This window comes from Geotrypetes seraphini, chromosome 13, assembly GCF_902459505.1.
Source record: "Geotrypetes seraphini chromosome 13, aGeoSer1.1, whole genome shotgun sequence".
Classification (NCBI taxonomy): Eukaryota; Metazoa; Chordata; class Amphibia; order Gymnophiona; family Dermophiidae; genus Geotrypetes; species Geotrypetes seraphini.
Window position 1 is genome coordinate 23,265,616 of NC_047096.1, and position 14,655 is coordinate 23,280,270.

The 14,655-nt window shown below is 42.0% G+C and overlaps 1 protein-coding gene across 1 annotated transcript in view; it reads right to left on the bottom strand.

The window, feature by feature from the left end:
- Positions 1-3,919: 3,919 nt before the first annotated feature.
- The window catches only part of UPK2 (uroplakin 2), a 32,943-nt gene continuing 22,207 nt past the window's right edge, over positions 3,920-14,655 (bottom strand). The window contains exons 3-5 of the mRNA XM_033917417.1: positions 12,769-12,898; positions 6,766-6,824; positions 3,920-4,428 (exon numbers count right to left, since the gene is read on the bottom strand). Coding sequence (XP_033773308.1) covers positions 4,292-4,428; positions 6,766-6,824; positions 12,769-12,898 — 326 coding nt within the window. The 3' untranslated portion in view covers positions 3,920-4,291. The remainder of the gene's footprint in view (positions 4,429-6,765; positions 6,825-12,768; positions 12,899-14,655) is intronic.

The window sequence follows — 14,655 nt, forward strand, 5'->3', positions numbered from 1 at the left end:
AGGTTTTTTAGCATAAGCCAGTATCGGTGCACCCGCATTTATACTAGTCATAGAACCATAGGATCCTATTCTATTACAGAACCTTTATTGAGTAAAAACCTTTATTGAGTAAAAACAGCCTTCATCCAAACCTTATACAGAAATGATCTAGGACAGTGGCTTTCAACCCAAACCTTGAGACACACCTAGGTAGTCAGGTTTTCAGGATATCCACAATGAATATTCTTGAGATTAATTTGCATGTACTACTTCCATTATATGCACATTTCTCATGCATTTTTATTGTGGGAGTCCTAAAAAATCTAACTGGCAAGGTGTGTCCTGAGGACTTAGTTAAGAACCACTAGAGGAAGTACAGTTGGGCAATCACTGTAGGAGTAAGAAAAGGCAGAAGATTTGTATAAAGGAGCAAGAAATTCTAGGTGTACAGAGAATAGGGAAGAAGAGGAGGTGAAAGCAGCCAGTCCTAAGATGAAGAACTGCCAAGTTACCAAGAGTGAGAGTTTATGGCCAGTCCTGGTTTTGCACCTGTTGCTATGATTCTATCTGTTAACATCAGTCCTACTGGTCCCCTGTTCCATCATCATGGGGTTGTCAGAAGTCCAGGACTGGCCTATAATCTTCCTAGAACTGGATAACTCTGCACTCTGAGTTTGGGAGGGAGAAAAACAGAAGACAGAAATGTTGTGTCCTGATGGTGAAGGAGGGAAAATGACAGAGGGGGGCATGAGAGGTGATAGGAACAGAGAAGATGTAGGAGAGAGAAATTATTACAGTTTTTATCCAATCCTGTCAGTGCTTTGAATTGTAATCCAAAGAAAACAAGGCAAACAACCCCATGACAAATGTACAATGAAAAGAAAGTGGGGAAGGAAATGTACACATCAACCTGGGATACAAATTGAGTTTATTAAAAGCAAATGAACAATACAAACAGTCAATGTCTCTATTGATTTCTTCAAGATCTGACATGGTCCGTGTTTTGGCTTCAAGGCGGAAGCCTGTCTCAGGGGTATCTTTGATGTTCCAATAGATGTCGCAAAAACCATAGACTTTCAAAGGAAAAGCACTGACTGGTTTCTTCTAGCCCCAGGACTTGGATCTTTGCTGAGAACCTTTTGCTGTCGGAGATGGGACACGTCTGCAGATAAGTGCTAATCTAATCTGATCTATATTTGAATTTAAAAATTTTGCATATTTGAAAATGGACATATTTGAAAAATATAATTCTGAAGAATGATTAATAGATATAATTGTGAAGAACTGATAATGGAGTTTTTTTAGACCATGGATATATTTTCTATGGCAGCCTTAAGGCTGAAATAGATGTTTTTCTATATCCCTGGAAATACTGAGGTCTTTTCTCCATTTACCTGAGTATTGACTCAAGGGCAGGATAAGAGGGCTGTGCTCCGTTCTTTGGCATATATATTGATTTAATGTTTTTTGGGGTGAATGATATTATTTTTTACATTCAGCTTTTGTGTTATATTATGTTAATTCAGTCATATTCAGATAGGTAGAGTTTTGAGCTCCTGATACATATGGCCTGCTTAGCTTTGGGCTGTTTTCAATTTTTAGCTTTCTTTTGTCTGATCCCTTCATTTTTACATTAGTAAACTTAATATTACTTGTCTGTCTTATTTAATTTGGACTGGATTTTTCAGTTTTGACATTATTTTCCCACTCCTTCTTCCATATTTATAATACCAGCAGAAGTCAATCCAAATGTCCGTACCATTTATTGGGGTATATAACCGACAGGATCAGCAAATTGTTTGCTACTTTTTATGAGTATTGTATTAGTTTGTTAAACCGCTTAGTTCTGTCCTGTACAATTGCAGCAGCATAGTAAATGTAAAAGATAAATAAATGAAGGACATCTTTGAATTCAGCTCCCTTAAGCTAAGAGGACAAATAATTACTATATTCCACTCTAGGAAAGGTAAAAGCACATACTCAGAAAGTTGAAGGTTTGGGGTTTTTTTTTAAATTTTATTTCCTTGTAACTTTAGACAACAAGTAACAACACAAATACATCCTCTACTGATCTTGCAGGTTCTTTGCTACCATATACACAAAAGCTAACATATGCTAATTTTACAGAATGTAATAAAATACAAGAGGGCAGTGGATTGCTTTTTCCAGAAGTTTTTTTTGTATTTTTTCCAAAATTTTTTTTGTATTTCCATTGATCGCATTCACTTGTTTAGTGACGTCTGTGCACGTCGATCATCTGACCAACGTAAGCACCGGCTGGTCTGTATTGGATCATTTAAAAGCTCGGCGTTCTCAGAAGTTCGCCGCCATTTAATAGATTAAGCTACACTAAGGAGCCAGGTCGAATGGTGTTCCGTAAATTGCTAAATTAAATTTTGAATTTAACACGATATTGCTTTAAATTTAAAGGTATGTTTAACCAGTTCACATTAAGACTAATTGAATTTTTTGTGTTTTAGGCACTGTCTATTACTTTCCCTGACGAAGCCACATCGGGTGAAACGGTGTCCCCGTTGGGAAAATACAGTGCTGATAACAGTTTCAGATAAGTGCTTTATGAATATATGCACTATCTTATTAAGCATATTTATTTTTTTAAGAATGTGATTTGAAAAAACTAAAACACAAGAAAATTTAGAAAAATATTTAAAAAATTTCAAAAAATGATATAAAAATATATAATTACAATATCCATGTGCGGTAAGCACCAGCCAGTTGCCAATGAATGAGAACGTGACCGAAGATTGGCAATATATATAAAAAATTTTTGCTAGATGACTTGGTCTCTGAGGCACGGCTGTGCTTTTATGCAAAGTTTCTAGGAAGTAACATTGTATCTTCAATAGATCGGCAGATCTACCCCATGCTGGATCACCCCACACCTCCAAAAATTTTTGTTTAGTTTATTTCAATATTTGTTATATTACCCTTAAGGGTAATGTCAAAGCAGTTTACAATAAATCAATTAATTTATGCTCAACTCTGGTTCAGTTTTATACTATTGATGCTTCTGACTGATGGCTAGATGGACTAGAAAGTTTTTTTCTTGGTTTTGTAACTGTGGAAAAAATGTTTAGTATGTATGACCACAATGCAGCAGCATCTTGTTACCTACTTGCAAATCTTCAGCAGTCCAATGTTTTGGGAATTTCTGGTTATGTAACACAAAAACAAACTCATATAATCAAGTCAGAGGTGCCTCTTACCACTTTTTGTAACCCAACCATATGAATATGGAAACTTTTTTAAAGAACCCTTGTGTATCATCTGCGGTCTTTTAAATGTGTTACTCAAGTGTCTCATTTATGGAATTTGCTACTGTTGACAATCCAAAATAGAGTTAAAAATATATATATATCCTTGAAGTGTCATAGAATCAATATTAGTATTAATTTTTAATGTTTAATACTCAGTCTGAATAAGCAGGTCAAGGTGATTTTCAAAATTAGTAGTATGGTGTAAGCTTGAAATCTTTTGGTGGCCCTCAGAGCTTTCTCATATTCACACTGCGGCCCTGTATATGAAAAAGATTGGAGACCATTGTCACTTTAGATAACAGTATACATGATAATAAGTGACTTGCCTCAGTTGGTGCTTGAGACACAGATGTGACATGGTGGGTTGGCAGATCCAGAATGGGTCAGTGGGGCTTTGTACCAGCAATGCACAGTTGCAGAGACTGCATCTGCTACATAATCACAATAGCTTAAGCTTCTAAGGCAGTTTTAAGATGGAAGCATAAGAACATAAGAACATAAGCAGTGCCTCCGCCGGGTCAGACCATAGGTCCATCCTGCCCAGCAATCCGCTCCCGCGGCGGCCCAAACAGTTCACGACCTGTCTAAATCACCAGAAGGGGCCCCCATGCCTCCTTGGTTTCCTAATTGAGTCCTATCTTCCTATCAAAGTCCTAGCCCTCCGGTCTTGCACCTGCACGACCTGGTTGGGTTTCTACATTTATTTTCTGGTTAGCTTTCTCAGTATCCCACGATCCCTTTATCCCTTTATGGAGGGAAAAGAAAGGTTGAGATGCTAGACCAGGGATATCAAACGCATTCACATAAGGGGCTGAAATCTGAAAAAAGCAATAGGCATTTATTATGAAATGTCTTCCATGTCCTCATAAAGCTGTTGCTGCAGCATGCCAAGAAAGTGAAAGAACAGAGATTAAACAAAATGAAAAAAAGGACACTGCATACTGATGAGAGAGACTTGCAGGCTGCAGGTAAAACAATACAGTTTCTGGTTAATCAGAAATGATGCCTCTTCTGAGAAACTATAAAGCTGTTGTTCATAGTCGCTTGCCCATCACTGAGGTGAGGATGAGCCCAACAATGAGGATAGCCATGGCAACTGACAATATAACAGTAATGACTATCATGCCCCCACTGCGTGCCATCGACATGTTGATATCTTGGTATGGTGTAGCTGAGAAGAGAACACAGGAGATTAGGGATAAGATAAAGCATTTATGCATATACACATCCCTCTCTCTCCCTGCAGTTTCCTTTCCTGACTGCAGCAACAGCAGAAGGTCCGAGCAATACCCCTCTTTGTGTCAGGGCTGGCCCTAGGGTAAATGATGCTCAAGTAATGTAATAGATGGTGGCAGATAAAGATCTGTATGATCTGTATCCAATCTGCCCAACAAGATAAATTCATAACATAGGCTAGGAAAGCCTTTAGCCATGCTTGCAACTTCACGCTCCCCCAGGGTGGCTAAATTCTGTACCCCTTCCCCAGAGCCTTACCCCTGTATTCCTAATGAGCTTGAGGCCGTACACAGAAGCCCAGCATCTTCCCCACCTACACCCTTCCCAGAAGGCCAGCATACCCCCTTTCCTTACCCCAGTTGTCCAAAAATCCAGCTCTCCCTTCCTTCCCTATCCTCTCCTTGCGCCAATGCAGCCACCCTTTTGCCATCCTCTGCTGTTGGTTGTTGCTGTGATCGAACTGAACAAGGGGCAGGGCCTTGAGCATAGACCCGCTTTCAAGTGCTGCCACATCCCACTCCTTGAGATGCAGACTTCCACTGTAGTCTCCAGACAGAGTGAGTCGCCATCATGCTGTTTCTGGCCAGCTTTGGGGCCTTCTCTTAGCTGGGTCCCACTCACAAAGATGCATCAGAGAACAGGACTCAGCAGAAAGAAGGCCCCAAGGCCAGCCAGAAACAGTGTATCTTCATGCTGCCACTACCAATGACTCACCCTGTTTGGAGACAAGTGGAGGAGGAGAGGGAGTGATGTCAGATCCATGGTGGAAGGTTGGGGATAGAGATGCCAGACATGTGAGGGGTGGGAATGGGGAGAGAGGTTGGATCCATTGGGGGGAGGGAGAGAGCAGAGGGGGGATGCTGGACCTCATGGTAGTGGAGGGAAAAGAGAGAGACTGGGAAGGGGAAGGGGAAGAGGGGGATGGATTCAAAGACCCTCCTCCCCTCTCCAGGGAAAGTGGAGGGAAGAGAGAGAAGTCCAGAGGATGGAGGGAAAAGAAAGGTTGAGATGCTAGACCAGGGATATCAAACGCATTCACATAAGGGGCTGAAATCTGAAAAAAGGCTAAGTCACAGGCCAAATTTTTATTAAGATACTTAGGGGTCCTTTTATTAAGGTATGCTAACCGATTTAGCACATGCCAAATGCGCACCTTAATAAAAGGACCCCTAAGTGACTAAAACTTAGTCTTAGAAGTATAGGCTACAACGTCCCTAAATGCCGACCCTAAATGCACAGTGTCCAACAAATATTTTTTTAAAATAATTAACATGCTACAATAGGCTCAATTCTAGTATACCAATTCCTGCATTATGGATTTCTGAAAGCTTAAACTATAGGAGCCTAATCACAGTAGAAAGATAAACATTTAATACAAAGTGTAGTCAGTCGTTTCAGCTTGTAACATCCATGTTGCACTCCTGGCATAAAATGCAGAACAATGGATCTTTAAAACTGACTTGACTTCAATGGCATCAATAGCTATATCTTCATTTTTGTTTGCTGCAAAAATGTGTCCCCACTTTAAAAACAATATCCAATAGGTAGGTTCACGCTATATCATCTATAGGTTCATGTGGCCTGCAGAGGATCGCTGGTCGGCTGTAGCGATCCTAGTAGGCCGCCGTAGCCTCAGCTGCACGTTCTCTCTGGCATGGTCCCGACAGACCGAAGGTCTATCAAGCCCAGTATCCTGTGTCCAATAGTGGTCAATTCAGGACACAAGTACCTGGCAAGATCTCAAGGAGAAAATTTTGTGCTGCTTATCCTAGGAATAAGCAGTGGATTTCCCCAAGCCATCTTAATAATCGCTTTGAGACTTCTCTTTTAGGAAATTATCCAAACCTTTTATTAAACCTTGGTAAGTTCACTGCTTTCACCACTTTCTATGGCAATGAATTCTGGAGTACACGTTAAGTGAATAAATATTTTCTCCAGTTTGTTTTAAATCTACTACTTAGTAGTTTCATTGCATGCCCCCCTAGTCCTAGTATTTTTGGAAAGAGTAAAAAAGTGATAGATTTGCTTATAGAATGTACATTTTAAAAATTCTAAGATGGGAAACCTAGTACGGACAATTGGTTGTAGAGGGGCAGGCCAGAGAAAAGTTGCAGCAGTAGGTGTGGCAAGGGACTTTGGAGGGTTTTGTCCAAAAAGTTGACAACCCCTAGTTCTGCTATGATGGAATATTTTCTTTAGCTACAGGAAAAGAAAGGAAATATAATAAGAAGCCATTACACAACCTTTTTGCAGTATGAAAAATTTTACTTACGATTCAAAGTTGTAGCATTTAAGATATTGCTTGACGCAGTGTCCACTTTATAGCTAATGCTACAAAAGGTAACATAAAGTAAGTTATATGTTTGGGGGAAAGAGATTCAGGAAACACAATCTTTAGCATTTTCTAGAAAGAAACATTTGTCGTCACTGATCAGCAAGATCAGGGCAGGATTAATCCTTCAGGATTTTTTTTAAAAAATCAACAACTTTTGCCAGCTGTAGAGCCTGATTTACACATGGAAAAGAGTTTAATTTGGACATTTATATTCTGTTTAACCATTGACTTAAGGTGGAATACAAAAAAGTAGGCACCCAATCAACAATCAGAATAATACTGTAATCTAACAATACCTTACATTCCCATAAATTACATCATTGATTACTACATATATAAATATTTATTTATTTACTTTTTTATACTTAGAATGGTTTACTTGAATTTATTCAGGTACTCAAGCATTTTTCCCTATCTGTCCCAGCAGGCTTACAGTCTGTCTCAGTGTATCGCAAACTGTGTGCCGCCCAAGATTCCAGGTGTGCTGTGAGATGCCAGGGAGGAGGAGAGGTGCTGGTGCCAGCTGACTGCCTACAGCACGTGCCTCTCGCGGCGAGAGGCACATCATCCTGTAAGCAGTCAGCCAATACCAGTGCCTCCTCTCTGCGCCTCTACCCTTTCAGCACCCCCCCCCCCACTAGCAGCTTAGGGCCTTCATGCATGCGTGGATGTCGACGTGATGATGTCATATATGCGCGTGACATCATAGCGCCAATGTCCACGCACCTCTCGAGCTGCGGACACCAGGTTTAGTGTGTGACTTCACAAAACACTGATCTATCTAATACACCTGGGCAAATCTGACAAAGATGGCAAAATAAAGATTACCCTGTTTTTCAATACCCCTCTTTTTCACTTCTGAGTGTAATGCCCAAACCCCAATATAACATAGCAATAACATTACTTTTCTTAGTAACATTCAAACACCCAAGTTTTAAGGCTGTAGTATACAGGCCCTTTGAAGACCGTTTCCTCAGTTCCAAGGACAGAGAATTCCATGATTATGGTCCTAACCCTTCTACCAATCTTCTAAACTAAACTACACTAAACCTTAAGTTTATATACCACATCCTCTCCATGAATATAGAGCTCGGTACAGTTTACAAGAGTTTAATAAAGGAAAGTATAACACGTTGAGTTTGGAGGTAGTGTAAAGAGGGGGAGGAGAGCAATACATTTTTGTGAAAAGACTAGTTTTCAGGTGCTTGCAGAATAGTTGGAAGGAGACCTGATTCCGCAGTGGGGTAGTAAGGTTATTCCAAAGCCCTGAGATTCTGAAGGAGAGAGATTGTCCCAATTTTCCCACATGGAGGATGCCTTTTCATGAGGGGAAGGATAGTTTTAAGTTTTTGGGTGGGTCTGGTGTTGTTGGGATTCGGGGGAGTTCCAAGATAGAGGGATTAGGGGAAGGAGGATGCCGTGTAGGCTTTTAAAAGCTAGACAGGAACATTTAAAGTGAACCCTGGCGATTATTGGGAGCCATTGGAGTTTGGACAAAAAGTGGGGAAACATGGTCAAACTTGGCTGCAGTGTTCTGAATTAGTTGAAGTCTTCTCTTGCATTCTTGTAATTGAAATTCGTGAGCTATAGCTAAGGTTGCCCTACATTTGTTTCTGAGCACAAATTGCATTCGGGTATACAGTACACTAAGGCTTGGACTTTAGAAATGACGTCATAAGTTAGGCGCCCTACCGCTGCCTAACTTAATTGTTTTAATTGGTGTAGTAATTGACCGATTAAAATCTCATTTAAAAAAAGGCACCTATGAAGGTAGACGCTGGAATCACATCTAAGCATGGCGCCTAAGGTCTAGAAATGACCTTACACAGTGTTATACTACTATAGAACAAAAAAATGGAAGGAAACCTCCAAAATATGAATAACAAATCCAGAACACAGGTTCCATACACAACTGTAGTTGTTTAAACAAGAGGAAAAAGACCTCAGAAGCCTGCACCACAAAGAATATAAAATTCACACCGTGGTTAACAGCAGGACAGGTTCTCTATCATAGGTCTGAAAAACCTCTTGTAACCGATTGAAAACTTTGAACTTGTCAATTAAGCACTTAAATAGTCATTATAACAATCAGTAAAAGATGCACTTATCTGAATAATAATAATAATAATAATTTTATTCTTATATACCGCCATACCCAGCGAGTTCTAGGCGGTTTACATTAATTAGATTAGGATCCACATAGACATGTAGATTTACAACAAATTTATCGGATTTACAACAAATTTAGCCAAACTTGGCAGATGAAAAAGGAAGATTTACAACAAATTTAGCCAAACTTGGCAGATGAAGAAGGAAGATTTACAACAAATTTATCGGATTTACAACAAATTTAGCCAAACTTGGCAGATGAAGAAGTGAGAGGGTAGAAGAAGAAGGGGGAGATAGGAGCTATCATGAAGGAGGAGATGAGCCGAGCAAGGGGCCCTGAGATTATCTGAAGGGTTGGTTAAAGGTCTTGTTTGCTGAAAAGGTAGGTTTTGAGTGATTTTCTGAAGTCGAGGTAGGTGGGGGAATAATCGATAAGAGCCCAACGGGACCCGTTTCGCCAGAATTTAGGCGCCATTTTTTGATATGCGAGCAAGTTCATACTGACGAAGCCTAAATTCTGGCGAAACGGGTCCCGATTGTTATAATGACTATTTAAGTGCTTAATTGACAGGTTCAAAGTTTTCAATCGGTTACAAGAAACTAATAAAGTAATATAAAATATCACTTATCTTGCTGAATCTTGGAAACCGCGACTATGTAGCTGTCATATTGGTGGCTTGAAGAATTGACTATTGGAATTGTGAATTTTTTTTTGTTTTTTTCACGTTTGTGGGACTTGGCACTCTGAGGAATTACAGACACTGGCAGAGTTTCTCTGATGAGGAATTTTGCGGGAATATTTCCCATCCTGCCTCTTGTTTAAAAGATTCAGCAAGATAAGGGAAAGGGATTGGGACTTGTATACCATCTTTTTGTAATTTTACAACCACCCTCAAAGTGGTTTATACACAGGTACTTCAAGCACTTTCCCTATCTGTCCTTGTGGGCTCACAATCTTTCTAATGTACCTAAGGCAGTGGAGGATTAAGTGACTTGCCTATGGTCACAGGGAGCAGCATGGAGTTTGAAGCCACAACCTTAAGGTACTGAGGCTATAGCTCTAACTACTGCACCATTAGTTTTGCTTGATGGTAAGCAGGTGGTGCTGTGATGTTCTCGATTACACCACTGCCAGTGTGGATGGTGTTAATTTGACTGAGCGCTATTTATCACATTTTTTTGTTTTGTTTTGTAAGCTGTATTTTGATTATTAGATCTTCTTTTTGTTTATATTAATGTGAAGATCTGTAGTTAGGATTTTTTTCTCCCATTTTATAATTTTCTATTTCATTCTGTTAACAATGCCTACATGTGATTGACATTCGAATAGTACCGTCTTTGTATGCACCATTTTTCAGAATTTGGTCCTAAGTGACCTAATAATTCATATAGCTATGAGCTAGCTAGTATGCAAGATCTTAAATACAAAGAATAAGAGTGGGCCTGATTATGCAAAAGGATTTATGCTCCTAAATTGGTCTCTTTGAAAATTTGAGGTTTGAGTGCCTAAATTTATACTCATAGGGCCCGATAGCTGGCAGTGATCAGCATTTTGCTGACTGCTGCTGATGTCATGCCTAGAAATTCAATGTCAGGCCATATCTGGGCTCCAGCATTGAATTTCCAGGTATATGGCGCTGGCAAAAACATAGACTGTAGCTGGATTTAGGAAAGGTTTGGATAAGTTCCTGGAGGGAAAGTCCATAGTCTGCTATAGAGACGGACATGGGGGAAGCCAGTGCTTGCCCTGGGATCAGTAGCATGGAATGTTGCTAGTATTTGGGCTTCTGCCAGTTGCTTGTGACCTGGATTGGCTACTGTGGAAACAGGATACTGGATTACATGGACTATTGGTCTGACCAGAATGGCTGTTCTTATGCTCTAGATGGGACAGGACAATATATCATTTGATGTCCCTTCACTGGTTGCCAGTCTGAGCTCATGTACAGTTTAAATTGGGCCTGATATTAAGCAAAACCTGAGCTTAAATTTATTTGCCTAGTTTTTTTTTGCTCCCAAATTTGTGCCTTATTTTCAGCCAAAATTAGGAGCTTAAGTTTTTTTAACTAAAAATTCATCTTCAATTAGGAGCTTAAGAATTATGCTTATAGATTTAGTCCTGTCACTCATTTGCCTAGATTTGAGCCTGGTCTTCCCTGGCCCAGTAATAGGGTTACCAAAAGTCTGGGTTTCCCCGGACATGTCCTCTTTTTGAGGACTGTAGCAGGAGTCTGAGCAGCTTTTTAATTTTTTAAACTTTGACAGGTAAACCGGACATCTAATACCCCCCTAAGTAGATCGTGCACCTATCCGGAGACCTCTCCCCCCACCTAGCCAGAGTCCTCCCCTTGCCCTGCAGGATCCGGTGCTTGGTCACCCGGTGCTGCTGTAACTCTTTGGGCTGTCAGCAGTGCAACTGAAGTAAACACACTGCCTTCAGCGACCCTGCATAGGTGGAAAGCAGTAGCAGAAAGAAAGCTTTCGGGTCGCCAAAGGCTCTGGGTCACCAAAGGCAGAGTGTTTACTTCAGTCACACTGCCAATGGCCTGAAGAGTTACAGCAGCGCTGAGTGAGCAAGCACTGGATCCTGTTGGGGGGCAAATAACATGGGGAGGGTAAGAGAGATGCTGGACCATGGCGATAGGGAGAAAAGGGAAGGAAAGATGCCAGACCTCCAGGAGAGGAAAAGGAAGGAGCAGATAAAGATGCCGGTCCACTGGAGGGGGAAAGCAAAGGAGAGAGATGTCAGACCAGAGAAAGGAAGAAGGAAGGAGGGATTCTAGACTGAGGGGAACGGAAAGACAGGGAGATGCATTTTGCTGGCCTACATTTCAGGTGTCTGTGCAGACATGTGCATATGATTAAACTCGCCCAAGGCTACTTCTGGGCAAAGCCATGCCCAAGCCCAGCTTTGGGCGAGCTTAGGTATCCCTATGCATTTCCCTAGACCTTCGATAAACACCTACAGTGTAGGTGGCCTGCCTCAGGGAGCTTTTTTTTAAAAGAAACATGCATCTCAATTGGCTTCCAGATGGCGGTAGAACCAAGACATCCTAGATACTAGCCACGGGTAACCCGCTAAAACGGTGACCAAAAAAAAAAGGTCACCACGAGTTCGGGGACAAGGCCATTCACTGCCCCGTGGAGCAGTGAATGGTAGCACGGGGCGGTGAACAAGTAGTGAATGCGCGGTGAACGAGCGTTCGATCCGGCAGCCCACTCTCTCCCGCCAGCCGTCCATGCATCTCCCTCCCTCCTTTTCCCTTACCTTTTCTTCTTGAAACTGGCGAGTTCTATAATGCTACAAGCTGTATTACAGCCAGAGCCTTGAAGTCGCGTCACGTTGCCTGCTGGAAAAAGTCTCCTCTGATGCAACTTCCTGTTTCCGGTTGCATCGGAGGAGACTTTTCTAGCAGGCAACCTGACGCGACTTCAAGGCTCCGGCTGTAATACAGCTCGTAGCCTTATAGAAATCGCCAGTTTCAAGAAGAAAAGGTAAGGGAAAAGGAGGGAGGGAGGGAAATGCACAGCTGGCCGGCGGGAGGGAGCTGCTGGACCGCGTGAAGGGTGCTGGGGATGGGGGGATGGAGAGGAGAAGACGCTGAAGACGGGGACGGTGACAGGGCGGTGAAAGAGACAGTGGGGACGGTGACGGGGCGGTGAAGTGGACAGTAGAGACAGAGACGGGGCGGTGAAAGAACCAGCGGGGTGGGGCGGTGCAGAGGATGGTGGTCCAGGGACGGGACGGTGACGGGGACAGAATTTTTCCCCGTGTCATTCTCTAACTCTGATGTAAAATTACCCTGAATGTGTATTAGGGTTTCTGGTTACCTGTAAGGTGTGTTGGATGACAGGTTGTTAATTTGGTATCCAATGTTCTTAGTGACTGTGAAACTGCTACTGCTGTCCACAACACTGATCACATCACGCCTAAACCTGCATGCAGGGACATCAAATGTGCCTGTAGGTGAGAAAAAAATGGCAACATACATTTTAAAATGCTTAATTCTGTTCTGTGCTTCCTCCCTTGCTTTGCTACCAACAAGGACTCCTTACAGGGCCTTACACAACCTGTGCCTGGCCGCACTTATGTGGGTCTTTCCTACGTGCTAAGGCCACTTTTTATCACTGCTTTATAAAAGGGCCCCTCAACATGACATGGCATGGCATGGCATAAATTTGCATATAGTGGAGTTCCAATATATGCAACTGTATCTCGTGCATATTCATTGTGGATATTTTGAAAACTCAATTGGCTATGAAGTCACCAGGAGAGATTGGCACTGGCTTGTACTAAACCGCGGTGGAGCTTAATGCTCTGAAGCTTATAGAATTAAATGAGCATTGGAGCATTTACCTCGGTTTAGTAAAAGGAGCCTTTGGGAAGCAGCATTCATAAATGGTTTTCAATTGATCAATGAGCCAGTAGCAGTCGGCCCTGCTAGTTTCTCATTAACTGAACATGGAAAGTAACTATTTTTGTTTAATGCAGCTGGAGTGTGTAGTCGTTGCTGGTCAAAATAATATGATAGTTACTGCTATTTATTATTCATTAATCACTTTTATGAAGAGATTCACCCAAGATTGTGTACTGCATGTGCAGCTGGACATAAACATCTTAAACTGTAGTAGGAGTTGGCACAATTTAAGGGGTTTATCAAGCTATGCTATGGTTTTAAAACGTGCATTATTTGTCCCTTACCATTTGTTAAAGGACACTAACCCAAATTATATTACTATAATGCAGTGTATTTAATGTTACTGCAGGTTATGTATTAAATACCTTGTCTGGAGCTCTTAGGCTGGAGATAAATGCCAATATTTCTGGGCACTTAACTGGACAGTACCACTAAAATGCCTGGTTAACAACCAAGCTGAAACTGGGTGGATGTTCTAGGGGTGGGGTCAGCACTTAGTAGTACTTACAGTAATTGGCTATTCTAGTGCAAAGAGTAGAGAAATTTTGACAAGTGGGTTTCTTCCCTTCACCCACAAAGATTGCAGAAGGCATCATCTACATTTTTAACTCCGCCTACTTGAGTTACTGGGCAGTGCCTTGGCTCCTCAGTTTTTCCTTCTGCAGGTGAGAAGAGGTGCCTTTTTTTCTTTTTCTGCTCTGCGTGTTTTATTATTTTAGGTTTTTATCCAACCTTTTGAGGCTTACTGGTGCTACAGAGGTTCCCAGAAATCCTGGGACAGCTCTGCCAGGGAGAAGATGCAGCCTCTGGGTTCAGAGGGCTGTAGATGGGGGGGGGGGGGGGAGGGCAACCCTTTTATGGGGAACCTACCTAGCAGGCTTGCACTAATGTTTAAGGCAGCTCAGGGTGAGTTCCTCTGTGAGCACAGCTTACCCTGATTTTTCAGGCACTGGAGTGCAGGGTGAATGGCCCTGTGTAGGTCCAGAGAACTGTAGCAGGTGCCAGCTGCATACCCCACTTGAGACACATGAGAAGTAGGGTTACCAGATTTTACTATTTTAAAATTCAGACCCATTGCCCCGTCCATAGGCCTGCCCAGTTCTACCCAGCCCCGCCCTGTTTCAACCAAGTCATGCCCCCATTCCGCCCCAGCCTTGCTCCAAGCCCCACCCCCTCAACCTGCTGACAGAGGACTGGGAGGCGCCAGAGCGCCCTCTGAGGGTTGCCAAGGCCATGACAAAATTGTACCCAATGGCTCCTGATTTCCAGCATCTTTTTACCCTACCTAACGTGGATTCGT